We start from the raw sequence: 18,806 nt of genomic DNA on the forward strand, positions 1-18,806 counted from the left end.
TTGATATTGTCCGCATTTAGGTTAAATTTGGTAAAGACATTGCTTTTTCGTTAAACATCTTATCATCTTATGTAACCGCCACTTCCCAAATGTGAAAGTTCGGGTGCAAATGTACACAAAAACAACTAAGCTAGTCTGCCATCAATACAGTTCAAGTGGAGATAACACATCCCACGGGTGAAATAGAAACACAAAATCACATGTGCGAAGCAAGAGAGAAACACTTTATTCAAAACTCTTTATACTCACTTTTTGTTTCTTTTCAGCTTCAGCATTAAGATTCATTTGGCAGGGCTTTAGTAATCAACAGATAGCCAAGGTAAGTTTCGGACAATATGGCTACCATGTCTGATCATCCCCCACACATTTTCTAGCAGTTCAAAAACGGAACAGCAAGACCAAGCACATCGATCAGAGAAAATGCTGGTCAAATAAAAAATTATCTGCCTCTCTCCTCAGAGTAACAGTACTTTACTTCAATTGGTGCACAAACAAAGATGCCATCTCAATCTGCAGTACAAGTCAAAGCAATGTACCAAATATCAAATACAAATAAAAAGAAATTACACTTGGAATGAATCTAAGTAATAATATACTGTGTATAAAAGAAACTTTTCTCAGCATGGTACCTACTCAATACCCTTTTGTTTCATGTAAATTTTCATAAAGCCAGAATATCAATGTCATATGACTCATATCAAAGGGTTTTAAGTTCAAACTATAAGTATTGTTCTTTTACAGGAAAAACATATTAATCTTAATGAACTCTAAATGTATTACTATTAATTTTTTATTTCACATCACTTATATATATAAATAGATACTACCTTAGACTACATGTACCCTCTACGGTAAAAATTCAGGAAGAATAAAAGGATAATGCTTCCTTCCAAACTAGTCAGAACAAAGCATAGAAACTAGTTGGTCCAAACTTACAGCTGTCAAGGCAGTCTCTGCACCCTTATTTCCAGATTTACCACCAGCTCGATTTAAAGCCTGCAATGGTAATGAATGGCACAGTAAGATCATTCTTCCTCTGGTAATAAGAAGATAACTCTGAAGAGTAAAATGTGCTACATTTGAATACTTCAATGAAAAGTTTACCTGCTCCATATTATCACAAGTTAAGACACCGAATATGCATGGAACACCTAGAAAGACATATGAGAAGTCATATATTAGGAAACAATTATTCATGGAATTACAGAGAAAAAAGAAACACCAATACAACATTGACAATATGACCAGTTAAATAAGAAGTTCAGGATTTGAAAAGATTTCCTAGACCCTCTTTAACGCTTAAGTTACCGAATACGAACTCCAAGATATAACTAATTCAGGACGAAGAAAACCAGACACCAACCTGATTTTAAACCAGCTGAAAGCACTCCGGATGCAGCTGAATTAGCAACAGCATCATAGTGGGTTGTATCACCTCTTATCTACTGACAAGAAGCAGTTTATAAATTAGGATACTAGATGCAAATACAGTATAGTAAAGGGTGAACCTCTCATGGAGAGACATTATATTTAAGAAAGATGCACAAAATTGCATGGTACTGTACCACAGCTCCAATGCATAAAACTGCATGATATCTCCCCGAACTTCCAAGCCTCTGTGCAACTACACCAATTTCAAAGCTACCAGGAACCCATACCACCTGAGGGGGAAGCAAAAGAATAATTAGGTCATGTCCAATGTACCCAAGCATGAAGTTGGTAAATAATTATTCTTTGGAGCCTCCAAATGACGCGTCTCTGAATTGCAAAATGCTAAGAGTTAGTAGTGCTGCACAGTTTCACTCCTCTTTATTTTATTATTATTATTTTTTTAATGAATTTTCTTAGTTCATTAAGAAGCAAAAACGGAGATAGGAATCCTAGACTTTCATCTGATGAGAGCCTGAGAGGATTTTTTTTTTTTTTTTCTGAGCAATAGCATGAGGAACAGACAGTTCAGACTGCAGTCAAAGTATGGACAGCCAAACTGTGAGTATATCTAACATGCCCAGAAAATTGTGTGAGTTGGGAATCAGATTTTAGTAAATTATGTGCAAGTTAAAAAGTTTGGTAAATGGATCAGGATTGTTATAAAGGATAAACAGCAGAATAAAATTAGTTGGGAGCCAATGGGTAAAACAAGAATGATTGAGAAAAGTAAGAGGTATGAAGCAAAGGCAAGAGTAAAGAGTAAAGAAAGCTACATACATCAATGTCCTCTTCTTGAACAGAATAATTGTTGAAAGTAGTTAAGGCTCCCTCTAGCAGTGGCTTTGTGATAATCTCATTAAACCGTGCTACAACCTTGAAGACAGAAGAAAACAATCATTGAATTATGTGAAGCAGAGATAAGAGGCGTGTTGGAGAATGGAGACTGACTGACTGACCACTGCGAAACGAAGGCCGTGAGCTGTGGTAACGGAACCCACGAGATGCCGAACAGCCGCAGTTTGAGCAAAAGAGGAACGCTCCTTCCTCTCACTTGCAGTTGCAGTTGCAGTTGCAGTTGCAATTGCAGCTGGTTAATTAATTGATTAATTAGCGCTAGATCAAAATTATACACAGAAAGATGAAAACTTGGATTAGAGTAGTTTGATAGAGAATAGAGAAAAGATGGAACCTTTGGAAGAAGAAAGAGAGATGAGGGGTTTGGGTAACTGGGGAAGCAGTACAATCCCGTTATTACGATGATGCTGACATTTGCCGAGTGGGAGGCGTGACCGAACTAAGCACCCAGTGCTTGAAGCCGAAGCAGCAGCAGAAGCCATTTCAATTTCAGAGCAGCAGCAGCAGCTGGTTTCGGCTGGCTCTAACTAATTAGTTAGGTCACCACATGTCTGAGGTCAGACTCACTACTCTCTAGTCTCTTTTAGGCCGTTGGATCACTCTTGCGGCTCAGATTGGACATAAGTCCCGAGGGTTTAGTAATAGTCGAAACAGAGCGAGCTGCCCTGCACTGGGTTCGTTGCCTCTTCCAAGGTAACAACATGCCTCTTTATTTCTTCAAGATTCAAAATTTTCTCTCAATATTATGCTGACTCTGACTCACCGATTCAATACATGCACCATTCTATATATATATACCTACTAACCCCAAACAACACAAGGTTGTAGAATGGCGTCCATGCTGAATGCCCCACCCAATTGTATCTCTGTTCAGCCACAAAAGCCGACACTGCTGCCTGGAACTGCGACCAGTAGAGGATTGGGTGCTACTCGGAGTATCAATCTGAAGCAAAGACTTCCATCACCAGCTGTGAACAAGATGATGATCCCAAAGATGTCAATTTCAGCCCTACCCCTTGACAACCCTACTAAGTCCAACAACAAGTTTGACATTCCTATCATGGTAATTTTTTCTTTTCTTTTCAGATTCATCATTTAATATTTTCTACAGCTTATACCCTAACCTCTGCAATTACTAATGCTATGATTCTGGTATGCTATCATCAGGTAAACGGTTGTAATGGTAAAATGGGGAAGGCCATTATCAGTGCAGCGGAGTCTGCTGGACTCGATGTGGTTCCCGTCTCCTTTGGATCTGCTCAAGAGTCTGGCCAAACCGTCCAAGTCGGCACAAAGGAGATTCTAGTGCATGGTCCTTCTCAAAGAGAAAGCATACTTGAATCTCTTCTTGTCAAATATCCCAATTTGATTGTGGTCGACTTCACTGTCCCTTCTGCAGTAAACGGTAGTGATCAGTCTTCATTATATCAAAAGCTTGAACTCTAATTCAATTTTTTTCTTTTCTTTTGCTTATTTCTGTTGTTGCTGTGGCAAATGCTAAATATTGTAGGTTACTTTATGTCTTGATTCTTCTGCATCTTTCTTTGTCACATACAGATAATGCAGAGCTATATTGCAGAGTCGGAGTGCCCTTTGTGATGGGAACAACCGGCGGAGATAGGGATCGGTTGTATAAGGCTGTAGAAGACTCAAAAGTCTATGCAGTAATTTCCCCTCAAATGGGGAAACAGGTGATCCTAAATACCTTCATAGGCTGTAATATTGTTTACGACTCTGAGACCTTTCCTTCTATACCTAATAGTCTTTTCATATGAATAGGTCGTTGCATTTCTTGCAACCATGGAAATTATGGCTGAGCAATTTCCTGGAGCTTTCTCTGGGTATTCCTTGCAGGTACCTCAATGTTTCTTGTAATTTGTTACTGGTACGATATATGGAGTAAGAGATATTCTAATCATTTTGACAAAGTTTACATTTCATTCTGATTTGATTTTTATTTATCTGGTGGGCTATATTTATCCTATGTCTTTCACATCTGAGAAAGAAAGTATTTTCTTTTTTCCAAGTTAAGTCTTAACAAAAAAATACTAATATTTCATATTGGAATCAAACCTTTTTGCTTTTTTATTTTTCTTTCTTTTGGTATTGGTTTACCTCGGAGAAATATTTGTTCACTAGAACTCCAGTAATTAGTGTTCGTGTTCAGATTTTTGGTTTCAGCAGTACCTCCACCTCCCCTGCCAAAATTGCACAAAATAATCTTGCCACTCTTTACTTACTCTGCTTTTTTTTTTTTGGACACGACTCTTAATTCTTTGTTCATTGTTATTGTATCTTTCACCTTTCAAAATAGTGGAACGTTATAAACTTCAAGTTTCTTGTTTTGTACTTGTTCAATGTATTGTCTTAACCCTTGTAACTGATTCATTTTTCTGAAATTTTAGGTGATGGAATCTCATCAAGCAAGTAAACTTGACACATCTGGAACTGCTAAGGCTGTTATTTCTTGCTTCCAGAAGTTGGGAGTGTCTTTTGATATGGATCAGGTGTGCTAAACAATACCCGGTTAATTTTAGCTTAATTTAATTGGGAAATGGTTAATTGTATCTTCTCTTTTCCTCATCCTTTTCCATGCTTCGCTCTTTTATCTGTTGGGGTGTCTGTTAAAAAGTATTCAACTGAATGTCATTATGTGTGGTAAGGACATAGCAAATGAGAAAGGTATTTGGCTGCTTTCACTATTATTGTTTGGGATTCATGCATTTTAATAGGTGAGAGCATGTCAGAAAACAATGGCTTTGTTTTATTTTTTATATATAAAACTGCCTAGGTAGATTCATATTTTTTGCGTTAATATAGAACCTTAAAACAATATTGTCTGCTAGGATCTGGTCACTATCTGGATCTGGTATGTACCTTTTTGCTTTTAAGTCATCTTGTGATTATATATTGGATAGTTAGTGGCGTTACAGATTGAAGCTTAAATTTTTCTGAATGGAAAAATTGACCTTCCCCTTTCTTGTCCTACATTGCCTTGCTTTGTGGTGAAGTACCAAGCAATTTATCTTTTCTTAATCATTTTGTTTATCTTTTTTAATCTTTTGAAAATTTGTTTCAGATCCAATTGATAAGGGATCCCCAGCAACAGCTAGAGATGGTGGGAGTTCCAGAGGAGCATTTGTCTGGTCATGCATTTCATATGTATCATCTGACTTCACCCGATCTAACGTAAGAAGAAAGATCCTCACTTCTCTTTCTCCAGAACTTTTTGTGTAATGTTTTAACCTTGTTCCTTTGAATTACTTTCTCCTTTGCAGAGTTTCTTTTGAGTTTCAGCATAATGTTTGTGGTAGATCAATATATGCAGAGGGTACAGTTGATGCTGTAATTTTCCTTGCTAAGAAGGTAAGCTTTTCATCATTGTTCTGCTTTACTAGTTATCACAGTGCTCCAAGTTATGCTACGAAAGTTTATCATTCAATCTATATCCTTCAACTGTAATCACATATGTTTAGTGTTCATTTTCTCTTCAATGTCTAACTCAATGAAAAATATAATTTTAGAAAGAGTTGTTATAACATATTAAGAATTGCTTAATTACTGAAAAGAACCAATAATACCGGATAAGGTTTGAATCTTGTTAGTTGTTACTGCATGTGTATATTGGAATAGTCCTCGGTTATTTAGCTAGAATATTGTTGACATGCATTTGGTGGTTTAGTGAAATACTGGTAGGACTATCCACTCCTTCACTTTTTGACATGAAATCTTGCATCAATGCAGGTTCATTCAAAGGCAGACAAGCGGATATATGATATGAGGGATGTCCTGCGAGAGGGTAACATGCGATGAAAGTTGTCTGTACACAAAAGGTTGCATGTGGATTAGCTTAAGAAATTAGGAGTTTGGTTGAGGAGGATCTTGGTAGAGGAAGATATGGAATGAAGTTGGGATGAGCAGTTTTGACCTTGTTCTTTTTCTCTTATTATTTCCTTCCTGCTTGTCTTTTGAAAAACAGTGAGAATATGTGTTGTATAACATGTTTTTGTTATGTACTATTTATTGGTCTTCCATGTTAAGTTGGTGTGGAGTTTGGTAGGACATTTCTTTTTGGTAAATAGCCGCAGCATGCCTAAATTTTCCCATAAACCCAAGATTTGTGGGGTTAAGATCTCCCAGCTGATCAAGGAATTGTTTTTCAAACCCTTGAATAAGAGCCACGATCACTTGATTTTTTTTTTTACTTGGTTCTTCTGTGTGTTTGATGACAATGAGTGAAATCAACGCTACAAAAACAACATGAAAGCATGAAAGAAGCACAAAAATGTCGGGTTCAACAAGAGCCAAAGCCAATGGGTGAAACGTAAGCGAAAGAGAGAGCGTGAAAGGGAGGAGAGATTTGCTAGTTGGATTGCAAAGAAGCCCAAGAGCGAGGTCCAACCAGTCCCCCCAAAGCAAAAGCGTGCAGGAGAGTCCAGGGAGGAACGAGGGAATGGACTGTTTGAGGCTTTTTGATGAGGGAGTGATAAATGATAAATGATGTAGCTTTTTGAAATTTGAGGTGATGGAAGATTGGAATCCCATCGAGCAAGTAAAGTTGACACATCTGGAACTCTGCATGCCGTGTAAGGCTGTGACTTCGTTCTTCTGAGAGAAGTGAGAAGCTAGCTAGGCTTAGGAGTGGATCAGCAGGGATACATGCCTGCTGGGTGCTTAGCTCCCTAAACCCATTTGTTACATAGAGAAGAGAAGCCATAAGATAACGAAAAGAACCCTGGATCCCTTTTTTCTTTTCTTTTCTTTTTTATTCATATCTAATTTTGTTGGGCAAAGCCACTCCTGGACCTGGACCTGGACAGCAGCACTAGAGAGAATGGAAGAGAGGGAGGACCTGAAGTCAATATTAGCATTCTTACCGGTGGTTGCACGGAGCTGGAGTCTTTTCTGGCCATCCCAAGTGGTGGAGACACTCAAGGACTTGGCCAGAGGTCCCCAGCACAGTGGGGTCAATTCCGGGGAGGTTTTATTCGCAGCCATCTCCGACCTCAGGCGCTCTCTCTCTCTCTCCTCCTCTCATCCTCTCACTCCTTGTGCCGCTGACGGATACGCCCTCTTCTTCGATGAGGTGGGCACTCCGCACTCCACTAATTCAATTGCATTACATTACACAATCATATCATATGACTCTAACTAAAATTGGGCTTGTTGCAGATCATGCCCAGGGAGGAATCTGGAAAATGGTTTGGAGAAGTAGTCCCCGCATTAGCAAATTTGCTTTTGCGGTTGCCCTCTTTGTTACAAGTTCACTATCAAAATGCAGATGGGCTTATTAATGGACTCAATACTGCTCTTCGTCTACTTGATTCACAACAACCAGGATTAGTGTTCCTCAGCCAGGTATATGCCCTTTTTTTCTTTGCTTCTTCATGAATTCCGGCTTCTTCTTCTTTTTTTTCCCCCTTATCTTTCGCTTCCATATCTGAAGAAAATTACTCACTGCTTATGCTTTGCATGAAAACTTATAAGAAGTTCGAGTATTTGGCTCATATGTTCTTATCATACAATGCCATCTCTCAGAAAACTGAATATGTTGAGTGCTAAAAACGAGTATCATTTTCATTTTGGAAAGAAAAAAAAAAAAAAGAGTGAAACTTGGCTTCTGAGAATCTGAAATGGATTATGCTGGTAATTATCTGCCCAATCTCTCCCAAAGAAAAGACTTATCTTTTTTTTATATTATTTTTTTTATTTTATAGATTCTTACTGAAGGTTCTACTTTAGTTGTCATGTTGTTTGGTAGATTACATGTATGGCAGTTTTACTCTTTCATAAGTTAGACACTAGTTTTTGAACAATGATATTCCTTCTTTACTCCAAAAGAACTTCCTATATTGTTGTATAGTTTTGCTGATTTTTGTGTACGTTGCATTTCAGGAACTAATTAGTGCTCTTCTTGGGTGCTCTCTATTTTGTTTGTTCCCAGTCATTGATAGAAGTGCCAAACATCTCCCAACAATCAACTTTGATCATTTGTTTGAGTATGTGACACTTTCTTTCCTTGGAATCTCTTTCTTTAATTTTTTTTCTTTCTAACTTTCTATTTCACACATTTAGTGGTACACATAGGGAGTTGGGGCATTTTCAGTTATTCTACTAGATATGTTCTCATGCTATTTTAAAAGATATCTTGTCGCCCATTTTTCTGTACTTGTTTGAGACTATTAATAGATACATTCTCATGTTATTTGCTGATTTATACTCACTACCTCATATTTATTTTCAGCGCTCTATATGACAGTCATAATCAAAAGCAGGAGAGTAAGATATGGTGCATTATACACTACTTTGAAAAGATAACTTCACGTATGCCTACTGGTTTTGTGTCGTTCGAGCGGAAAGTACTTCCTTTGGAACAAACTCCACTAAGAATTTCTTATCCGAAGGCTGAGTTTTGGAGCAATTCAGTCATTCCACTCTGCCGTTTTGAGGTAAAATATGACAGATGGTTAATAATTAATGCTAAGCCACAAGTTATATGCAGATGAATTGTTCTAAATTCTGTTAACCAAATCTTCTTGTAATTCAGTTCAGGCAATCACAACCAACTTGTTATGTTCTCGTTGCGTGTCATTCTAGGTTCACAGGTCAGGCTTGATAGAAGATCAATCAAGTGGAGCTCTCGAAGTTGATTTTGCAAACAAGTATATAGGAGGTGGTGCTCTTCATAGGGGCTGCGTACAGGTCTGATATATATTTTTTCTTCTTCCTCATATATTTTCACCCAAGTATATGCCTGCAATTTTCAAACTATATTTTTATTTTATACCTTCTCCTCATTCACCCAGGCCATGATCTAATTGCAGAAGCACCTAATATTATTTGTTATTATCATCTTGTAGGAAGAGATCCGTTTCATGATCAACCCCGAGTTAATTGCCAGCATGCTGTTCATGCCTTCTATGGCAGATAATGAGGCTATAGAAATTGTTGGAGCCGAAAGATTTTCAAATTATACAGGGTGTGTACTGTAAGCACATAAACACACACACACATGTTAGAAATGTTATGTTCTTCATAAATATTTGCCGATGCATTTAATGACTCAAACTTGACTCTTCTTTTTGAAAATGTATGCATTGTTTTCCTAGATTCCAGGGCATTTCCTGATTCCTGAGTATATTAACTTAGATATATAAATTTCATCCATTTAACTTGGTTACTGTTGAAATGATTTCTAACTCTGATATCTTCTTTTTTTAAGTGGTGTAGGTATGCTTCTTCATTTCGTTTTTCTGGTGACTATGTGGATGAAAGGGATGCAGACTCTTTTGGAAGACGTAAAACAAGGATTATTGCAATAGATGCGTTATGCAGCCCAGGGATGAAACAGTATAAACAAGAGTTAATCCTCCGGTATGTATATTTTAGTTAATACTACTGCAAGTGCGCTCGCGTATATATAAAATTTATATAAAGTGGTGATAAAATGTCAATTGAAAGTGCTGGGCCAAAAAAGGGCAGACTTGTACCAATTACTCAATTAGGACAAGCATTTTGGTTGAAATGGTTTAGTAATTTGGCTAGTGGCAATGATAGCCAGCTGCACGTGCAAATAAATGTACTGTTCCCTTTAGAAGTGTTGCAAGGACAAGTTACAGAAAAACATAAGTGAAGTCCATGAGCACATTCTTTGAAACATGGTAGACAGAGTTCAGGTTCTGCCATTATGTATAATATGTCTATGGTCAAATAACTGAAGTTTGAATATGTTGAACTATCATATGTACATACGGTTCTCCTTTGCGTAACCTTTTCTTAATCAGAACTTTGTCTCTCCTACTTGTTGATTTCAACAGGGAGACCAATAAGGCGTTCTGTGGCTTTCTTCATCAATCGAAATATCAGGAGTACAGTAGATTGGTTCGAGAGAATGAACGACTGAACAGAGATTCTGCTATGATTCAATCTTTGGATTATGTGGATGATATTGGGATTGCAACTGGGAATTGGGGATGTGGTGCTTTCGGAGGAGATCCTGAAGTGAAGGCCATAGTTCAATGGCTTGCTGCATCTCAGGTAGTTGTTTTTAGCCTTCGTAACAAGTATGGGAAGAGATGGAGGGGTTTTCTATTTTCAGAAAAGAAAATTTGAAAAGCCTTGATGGTACACTCAGACAAGTTCATGAAGATTCTCTGTTTGTACTTAAATAAAATAACAAGGGTTAGCTGAAAATGACTGTAATGAGGTTGCATTTGTTTCAGGCACGAAGACCTTTCATTTCATACTACACTTTTGGCATGAAGGCATTGGAAAACCTAGACCGGGTACTGATTTTTTATTGCTTAGTTTGAGCTCTATCTTTCCCCTAAAAGAGATGCTTGGCTTTTCTCTGGCAACGAGGAACTTCCTTCTTGTTGATGGAGTGTCTCACCACTTGCAAAACCAATTCGTACTCGTACCAATGAATTTGAGGGACCAACTGTTTTTCGTACCCTAAAGCACAAATAAATGAATTTTATAAATATGCAATGAGCTTTGCTGTTATGTTTTATATGTGCCTTGCTGATCCCAAATGTTTTCAGTTTTCCAGACCAAGTTTAGCTGTGAATTATACCCCCAAACTCATGTTAAGATTTTCTGTGTACTTTGTGGAGTAGGTAAGTCGATGGATACAGCTGCACCAATGGACAGTAGGAGATCTCTGGGATCTGTTGGTGGATTACTCATTGCAGAGATTGAAGGGAGAGACTAATGATGGATTCTTTACATGGCTTCTTCCATCTCTACTAGCCAGTGATACTGAGATGTTGGATTTGCCTGATGATTGAAGTCGTTGTAGCCTGGTTTCCTGTTCCTATGTGTTTATATGCCTTTCTTTCCTTTGCATACTAGGCTGTAAAGATTATTTTCATAATTTAGAATTTTAGAGCTTTGGTGAATTGGGCCAAGGGTAGAAACGGCTTTCTTGCATATGGAATTGGGCCTAATCTGTACAAGACGAGGAGAATGAAGTAAGCACTCCCAACAAAATGTAAAATCCCCTATTTTTTCCCTCAAAAAAAAAAAAAAGTTCAAATTATCATCTAAGAAAGTGTTGTACAAAAGAAATCCGATATATTCTAAATAATTTGATGCGTAATTTTGGTGACCAAGAGTATATTCCTGGTACCAGATATATAGTAGTGAAAAAGTATGCCTGGGCACGGGCCGAGCCCGGTAGGAGTTTTATAGGGCCCGGGACCGAGCCCGAAATAAACGGGTCGGGCCCAAACTTTACATTTCAAAGTTAGGAACCGGAAAGGCCCGGACCGTTTGGAAACGGGCCGGTCCTTGATGATTTTCGGGCCCAACCCGGCCTTGATGATTTTCGGGCCCAAAGCGGTTTTTGACGGTCTTTTTAAATAATCAAAAGTCAAAACTTCAAATTGTGTCAAAAGTTGTTACAGACCTGGGTACTTGCATGGTTCCATTACATAATCAAACTTCAAAAGTTCAAGAGCACAAAAGTTATTACAGACCTGAGCAAATGAGTTCAAAATGAAATGATCAAAAGTTCAAAATGAAATGAAGTGGTTACAGACAAATGAAGTGGTTACAGACTCGTGGACTCGTTACATAATCAAGAAGGGTATGCAGCTACAGCCACATATAACTTCATTTCCAGCAGAGAGGACCAGTCCACCACCAAAGTCCAAGACTCCCTTTTCAAACTCAAACTCACTTCATGTCTTCATAACTACAAATACAGAATATACATTTTAACTTAAACCAGTTCTCCCAATACATCGAAACTCATTGCCCATGGATAAAGAAAAACCGTTTCAACATCAAAAACAACAAAAACTAGAGCAAACCTAAACAACAAAAACTAGTTTCAGTTCTCCCAATACATCGAAACTCACTGCCCATGGATAAAGAAAAACAGTTTCAACATCAAAAACAACAAAAACTAGAGCAAACATAAACAACAAAAACTAGCGCAAACATATAATAACTTAAGCCACCAACAGATCACATGCTCATAAACCAACACAAAAACTAGAGCATACATATAATAACTTAAGCCACCAACAGATCACATGCTCATAAACCAATTCAGTAAGCATTCACAATTAGGCAGCATCTGTCTCAACATCCTAACTACTCCAAACAGTAACCAAGAGCAAATTTATGAAACACTTAATAACATACATTTAGTAGTAGACTTTGGAGGCTTTGAAGGCTTTGTAGGCTTTGAAGTATTACTAGTAGACAATGCCGGATCTGCCATTGGTGTTTTATTTTGATAATCTGCAAGTTCAAAATATAGAAAGTTACCAACTGGAAAAGCTAGCAACTAGACAAAATGTAGAGAAGTCAATGAAAAATCAAGACATTGAAAGGTACCTTTCTCAATTTGTTCATAGAGTTGCACCTCCTCAAGAGTTGGAACATACTCTAGAGCCATTATTCCCGGACTCTTAAGCCAATTTTGCAAGCATATAAGGGCTTCAACACTTCTAGGAGTTAAGGAACACCTATGTGGATCAATTACTCGCTTGCCTGTGCTAAAGCATGACTCAGAAGCTACTGTGGAGACTTGAATGGCTAGCACATCTCTTGCCATAGCTTGCAAGTTAGGATATTTTGGCCCATTGTGCTTCCACCAGTCCAAAATTTCAAAGGGTTCCCCATCTTTAGGCTTTTCGAAGGGATCAATAAGGTATCGATCAACTTCAGACTCCACCACAACTTCATCAGACTCCGCTAGTTCTTTATCCCAATCTTCCATCATCTCGGCCATTTTTCCACTCACACCTCTGTGGGAAGTCCTAGCAGACATGATTACCTCAGTGGTGGTTACCTTCTGTTTTGGGGTTGAGGTTGAAGATGCATAGATATCAGTCATAGCCACTATCAGTTCTTTGAGCTTTCTTTCCTTTGCTTTAACCTCACCATCTTCCATTCCCAACATTCTCCTGCAAACAGAACCGACATTGCGAAGTTTATACCGCGGATCAAGAACTAAGGCAACCAAAAGAAGCTGATTGACATCATCGATGTTGCCAAAATATTTGTCAAACTTATTTTTCATCCTCACTGCCATCCGAGCCATCAACGATTCAGTTTCATGGTGATAAGCCATTCCGGGCTTCAAAAACAGGCCATTAATCTCGCACTCTATTGCAACAATGTCATGGAAAGCTGATTGGGCAGTCGGCTTCATTGTAGCACTTATCCTCAATGTAACCTCATAGAAAACTCGTAAAAACTTGCAGAAAATGGCAGCCTTTTCCCAATCTTCTTCACTAGGTGGTCCCACCCTCTTCCTACGAGTTTTAGATTTAGGATCCTCTACCAATTGGCCCACGTATAGAATTTCCTCTTCAAGGTCTTCATCTTCCTCGAAATAGCCGGAATACTTTCCCTCTTCCTCTTCAGCTAACCTATCAAAGGCCTTTCTCAACTCCATCGCTGTCTCCAACATTAAAAATGTGGAGTTCCACCTAGTTGGAACATCAAGAATGCAAACTTTCCTAACATCCAATATCTCTTTTTCAACACACATCTTGAACGAGTCGAGCCTAAAAGATGAAGACCTCACATACCTCACTGCATTTCTAATACTTGCAACCGACTTGTCCAAAATAGACAAGCCGGATCTAACTATGAGGTTCAAAATGTGAGCCAAGCACCTTACATGTATATGCTGGCCTCCCAAAATAGGTGGAACTGTCCAATTCATCATCTTCTTTCGAACATACTCCACTGCATGCTTGTTCGCAGCAGCATTATCAACCGAAATGGTCATCACTTTATCAATCTTCCAACTAACCAAGCAGGTTTCCAGAATTTTACCAATGGTGGTGCCCTGATGATTAGGAATCACACAAAAGTTCAATATCCTTTTGTGCAAATTCCACCCCATATCGATAAAATGTGCTGTCAACACCATGTAATTCACATTATGTAGTGATGTCCAAGTATCGATCGTGAGACAAACTCTGTGTTTACTCAACTCACTCCTAAGCTCCTCTTTCTTAGCATCATACATCTCTAAGAATTTCCTAACAATAGCCCTTCTGCTAGGAATTTCCCATCGAGGAATGGCAACCGAACAAAAATACTTAAACCCTTCCTTTTCTACATGACTAAAAGGCAACTCATCCATAACTATCATCACAACAGCAGCATTATCACAAGCATCTGGACTCCACTGCCTCATCACTACAGAGTTACTCGTCCCTTCACTAGTCAAAATCTTCTGCCCATCTTCCAAATCAGTTCTACCAGGATATTGTTTGCACACATTCTCAATATGACGTCTAAGAGTTGAAGTACCATTATAAGAGGAATCAGCTTTGAAAATAGTAAAACAATAAATACATTTGGCTTTGCTAGAGTGTCTGATTACCTCTTCCTTCCCATCCACCAATTTTGTTATTGGTTCGTCAAACTTCTCAAAATGCTCCCAAACCGTGGACCGGCAACTGCTGTTCTGACTCGAACCATCCTCCCTCTTTCTCTTCGCTGGGTTCTTCAAAGTTCGGTGACTCGCCTCACCTTTAGCAACGGCCTCACTCGCCTCACCTCCCTCAGCCGCCTGACTTTCCGTCGTTGCCGGCACCGAACTCTGTATCTCAGACGCTTCCATTTAGACGAATAGAGCTTTTCACTTCTTCGAGATTTCTGATTGAAACTTAGGATTTACGATTGGAAAATTAAGATTGGGATTCGAAATGGATTGGGATTTTGTTGGGGTTGAAATGGATTGGGATTTTGGAACAGAGGATTAGGATTTTGGAACAGAGGCTGGATCGGCTGGGATTGGAAATTTGGGGATTAGGGTTTCTTCAAAGAATAAAGACGAGTACAGACTACAGAGTGAGAGTAGAGAGTAGAGATTCCAATTAAGATTGGGGTTTGTGATTTTGGAACAGAGGCTGGGCCGGCTAGGATTGGAAATTTGGGGATTAGGGTTCTTCGAAGAATAAAGGCGAGAGTAGAGAGAAGAGAGAAACTCAGAAACGAGTCAACGACTTGGAGGCTCGAATGAAGTGGTCAAAACTCTGAAGGCATATATAACTAAAGTACTAAACTACTAAAGTACTAAACTCTGAAGGCATATATATAATTATATACTTATATACAATTATACATTAATTCGGGCTTTTTTCCGGGCTTTCGAGCTGCAGTATCCCTGAACCCGGGACCGGCCCGTTTAATTCTTAAACGGTCCGGGCCTTTAATTTTTCTATTTTTTTTCTCTAAAGCCCGGCCCGAACCCGCCGGTCCGGACCGGGTTTTCGGGTTAAAACGCCCACCCCTATGAAAAAGTAAGTAGGACTGGAAGACGGAGGACCATTTACAAAGTGGGCTTTTCACTGCCGAATCGAAGCCCATTTTGTCGCCTTATCTGTGAGCTCTTCTGGGGGGTTTTAGCTGGGGGTTCCTTCTGCCAGGAGAAGCTAGTACGAGTTCAGTTGAGGTCAGCTTTCTCTTTATATTCTTTAAATTAAGGAACTTGTTTCCAGCTACATATGTATATGTATGAAATGAATCAAACTAGTCTGACTGACTGTTTAATTGTTGCATGTTGTTGTTGGTTTTAGACTGATTGTGTGTTGAAATGGCTCTGCAACATGCTATGAGGCTCCCATATCTCTTCTCCTCATCAACACACAACAAATTTGTAGCACCCATTTCGTTGATTAGTCGTCAAGGGCATCAATTCAGCACAAAAAGAAGAGAGGTTACTAGATTGTATGCCTCTTGTTCAGGCGACCCCTATTTAATGGATTCTGATGAGAGACGTGAATGGAGAGAGAAAATTAGACGAGTGTTAGATAAAAACCCGGATGTGGAGGAGGAGGAGGAGGAGCTAGACCCTACTGATAGGACCAGGAAAGTGCAGGAACTTCTGGCCAACTATCCTCTCGTTGTGGATGAGGATGATCCTGAATGGCCTGATGATGCCGACGGCCGCGGTTTCAAGTTGGATCAATTCTTTGACAAGATTACTATCAACAACACCCCAAGGAAGGATGACGACGACGATAGTGACAATGAACTAGTATGGCAAGATGATAATTATATTCGTCCCATCAAAGATATAACAACTGCTGAATGGGAAGAGACCGTTTTCAAGGACATTAGCCCTTTGGTCATTCTTGTACATAATCGCTATAAAAGGTTGGCTTTCGATCCCTTTTTTTCTTTTTTTTTCTTTTTTCTTTTCTTTGTGATTCTTTAGTCATTGTTGAAATTTATGGTTCCAGGTGGCTCCCTTTTTTCTTCTGTTTATAATTTTTCCTTCTGTTAGGTATCTAATTTTGTTGTACGGTCCTGCCTACTGATTTGGAACTCTACCATGAGACTGCTATTTATGTGACCTTGTCTGTTTGAAAATTGTTAACATTTTATTACTCTCTTCAGACCAAAAGAGAATGAAAAAATTCGGACTGAACTGGACAAGGCTGTACAAATTATATGGAATTGCAGGCTACCTTCACCAAGAGTAAGACTAGGAGTTATACTGTGATTAGTACTGTCTAGTGTCATTGCCCCGCTCTGATCATCCTTGCTATTATTTATGTTCATCCTCAACAGTGTATTGCAATTGATGCTGTTACTGAGCATGACTTGGTTTCTGCTCTCCAAGTGTCTGTCTACCCCGAGATCATCTTCACCAAGGCTGGGAAGATCTTGTATCGTGAGAAAGGTAATTTCAACTTTGGAACAAACGTGCTTCATTCTTGATTCTGTTTCTGCCTTGCAGCGTGATTTCAACTCCTCTTTCTTTTTTTGTCATGTTTCTAGCAATACGAAGCGGAGATGAGCTCTCAAAAGTAATGGCTTTCTTTTACTATGGAGCAGCCAAACCAGCTTGTTTGAATGGAATTGGTGATAGGCAGGAAGAAATTCCATCCATTCGTATCAATGCCCAACCATGATATTAGAATGATGAAATCTTGCTGAAATCGGTAACTTCACCTCTAGTTGCTATTGTTGTTCATAATTTTCTGATCTCTATCTGAAACTAAAATGATATGAGAAACTAGTTACTAGTGCTACTGATGTCTATCATAAATTAATGGGGTGTTCCACCGTTGATGTCGAAACTATGAGTTCATGGATGGACACGTGATAGTAAACGTTCCAAGTAATTTTACTTTTTATTTGGACATTGCCTGCGTATACAAAGTAGCGCAATCTGTGCTTGGCTATGTGCACTTGTATGCACACATCCACACACACAGAATTACAAGACTCTTATTGTTTTAATTGAAATATGATTTGTGTGTCTGAATCGTATATATGACATTGTACAGTTTGTATCATAAATTCATAATATTTGAACTGTGCCAACGGTTAGATGACTATAGGGCCCTGCAAGCACAAATTCATCAGAATCAGATCACTCATTGTGAACACCACAGCAACAGAAAGCTTGGTGGTAATGAAAGCGGAAGGCAAACAGCTGGCCACGGTTTGAGCCATTAAACTTGCAGTCGGCCACACCCACAGTTCGTTTCTTTGTTTTACCTCCAAAAACAGTGAGGCATTTTCCTGTACTGCGAGAGACCCAAAAACGGAACTCGTGGTGATTTAGTTTCTTAGGGGGACTATAAGACTTCCAGTCAGCATCTGCGAAGCTTTCCAGTGATTTCAATGATCGAAGGCTGACCTTGTCATGCTTGTCCACAGTAAGGTAGGTTTGTCCGCCCGAGCATTTGTCCATGTAGTTGCTAAACCTGCACAGTTTAACACAAACAATTATTTGATGATTGCAGTGTCATCTTGCTCATAAGTAAATACTCATTTGGTTTTATGGAAAAAAGTCAAATACCTGAGATCAGATTACACTTCCATTAGGACTGGGAATATCTATAGAATGAGAAAAATTAGCCATAGTTTGTACCTGACACCTACTACCTTAACTCCTTAAAGAGTACTAGATCATTTGGTTAATAGAAGCTGCAGCAGAGAAAGAAAACTGCTGAAAAGGTTGAGCTCCTTGGCTCCTGAGGCATTTTTTTCTTTAATTGCAGATACATAACAAATTAAAGTAGGATGAGCATACCTGTGATAACCAGAAGCTGAACCAGAAGTAGATTTCCAGCCAAAATAAGCATTGTATTTTGTTGACTGGCCACCTTTGATATTTGGCACTGAATAAACTCCTTTGTCATGCAAATCCACATAGTCAGACTGTAAAGCACCAGCAATAAGAGTGTTGTCAAATGCTGTCATGTGGGGGTAGGCTTCACTTGGAGGGCATTTACTGGAGTCGCATTTGGAGCACTGGTTGCAAAGCCGAACACTCTTCAAATGTGGGACTGGAGTTGCCCCATGGGCACGATCAATAGAAGCAGTCGTCACCAGGACAAGCAGCAGGCAGAGAGAAAGGCAGTGGTAGTAGCTCCCCATGTTTGTATATTTTGTTGTTCACTGCCTCTCTGTATAACTCTATTGTTGGTAATTCCTAAGTAGAGATTGTGTTTGTTTTATAGGCTCTCTTCTTCTTGATTTTATCGCTTGTATTTGTTCTGAATCTGATGTATGGAACTTAAGTTGGG

At 38.9% G+C, this 18,806-nt stretch overlaps 5 protein-coding genes across 9 annotated transcripts; 3 read left to right on the top strand and 2 right to left on the bottom strand.

Moving 5' to 3' along the window:
* Positions 1–136: 136 nt before the first annotated feature.
* LOC133707954 (6,7-dimethyl-8-ribityllumazine synthase, chloroplastic) lies at positions 137–2,818 on the bottom strand. Its single transcript, XM_062133415.1, has 8 exons — positions 2,621–2,818; positions 2,388–2,518; positions 2,209–2,304; positions 1,566–1,661; positions 1,364–1,442; positions 1,105–1,151; positions 937–996; positions 137–510 (listed from the first exon to the last, which is right to left on the bottom strand). Exons 1-8 carry the CDS (start codon positions 2,766–2,768, stop codon positions 472–474), a joined length of 696 nt encoding a protein of 231 aa, XP_061989399.1. The 5' UTR covers positions 2,769–2,818; the 3' UTR covers positions 137–471.
* A 24-nt stretch (positions 2,819–2,842) lies between these two features.
* Positions 2,843–6,318, top strand: LOC133707947 (4-hydroxy-tetrahydrodipicolinate reductase 2, chloroplastic). The gene is made up of 9 exons (XM_062133412.1): positions 2,843–2,979; positions 3,108–3,349; positions 3,454–3,691; positions 3,844–3,977; positions 4,066–4,140; positions 4,692–4,793; positions 5,366–5,475; positions 5,565–5,652; positions 6,031–6,318. Exons 2-9 carry the CDS (start codon positions 3,116–3,118, stop codon positions 6,097–6,099), a joined length of 1,050 nt encoding a protein of 349 aa, XP_061989396.1. The 5' UTR covers positions 2,843–2,979; positions 3,108–3,115; the 3' UTR covers positions 6,100–6,318.
* A 139-nt stretch (positions 6,319–6,457) lies between these two features.
* On the top strand, positions 6,458–11,434 carry LOC133707930 (poly(ADP-ribose) glycohydrolase 1-like). 3 transcript variants are annotated; one of them, XM_062133394.1, is made up of 10 exons: positions 6,458–7,372; positions 7,459–7,644; positions 8,182–8,285; positions 8,531–8,735; positions 8,884–8,988; positions 9,147–9,265; positions 9,517–9,660; positions 10,104–10,323; positions 10,509–10,571; positions 10,905–11,434. In XM_062133394.1, exons 1-10 carry the CDS (start codon positions 7,121–7,123, stop codon positions 11,073–11,075), a joined length of 1,569 nt encoding a protein of 522 aa, XP_061989378.1. In that variant the 5' UTR covers positions 6,458–7,120; the 3' UTR covers positions 11,076–11,434. The 3 variants fall into 3 exon arrangements, with proteins under 3 accessions (XP_061989378.1, XP_061989390.1, XP_061989385.1); XM_062133406.1 differs by having other exon boundaries at positions 10,902–11,039; XM_062133401.1 differs by lacking the exon at positions 9,147–9,265 and having other exon boundaries at positions 9,509–9,660.
* Positions 11,435–15,562: 4,128 nt separating this feature from the next.
* LOC133707964 (thioredoxin-like fold domain-containing protein MRL7L, chloroplastic) lies at positions 15,563–18,737 on the top strand. Of its 3 annotated transcripts, XR_009845466.1 has the most exons (7): positions 15,563–15,715; positions 15,840–16,419; positions 16,663–16,744; positions 16,837–16,948; positions 17,047–17,210; positions 17,603–17,938; positions 18,279–18,737. XR_009845466.1 is itself a non-coding variant. In XM_062133426.1 (6 exons), exons 2-5 carry the CDS (start codon positions 15,857–15,859, stop codon positions 17,178–17,180), a joined length of 891 nt encoding a protein of 296 aa, XP_061989410.1. In that variant the 5' UTR covers positions 15,563–15,715; positions 15,840–15,856; the 3' UTR covers positions 17,181–17,210; positions 18,279–18,737. The 3 variants fall into 3 exon arrangements, 2 of the variants coding, with proteins under 2 accessions (XP_061989410.1, XP_061989416.1); XM_062133426.1 differs by lacking the exon at positions 17,603–17,938; XM_062133432.1 differs by lacking the exon at positions 17,603–17,938 and having other exon boundaries at positions 18,434–18,737.
* LOC133707983 (uncharacterized) lies at positions 17,435–18,657 on the bottom strand. The gene is made up of 2 exons (XM_062133441.1): positions 18,311–18,657; positions 17,435–17,981 (listed from the first exon to the last, which is right to left on the bottom strand). Exons 1-2 carry the CDS (start codon positions 18,655–18,657, stop codon positions 17,645–17,647), a joined length of 684 nt encoding a protein of 227 aa, XP_061989425.1. The 3' UTR covers positions 17,435–17,644.
* Positions 18,738–18,806: the final 69 nt, after the last annotated feature.

The sequence above is a fragment of the Rosa rugosa genome, chromosome 1 (assembly GCF_958449725.1).
Source record: "Rosa rugosa chromosome 1, drRosRugo1.1, whole genome shotgun sequence".
NCBI lineage: Eukaryota > Viridiplantae > Streptophyta > Magnoliopsida > Rosales > Rosaceae > Rosa > Rosa rugosa.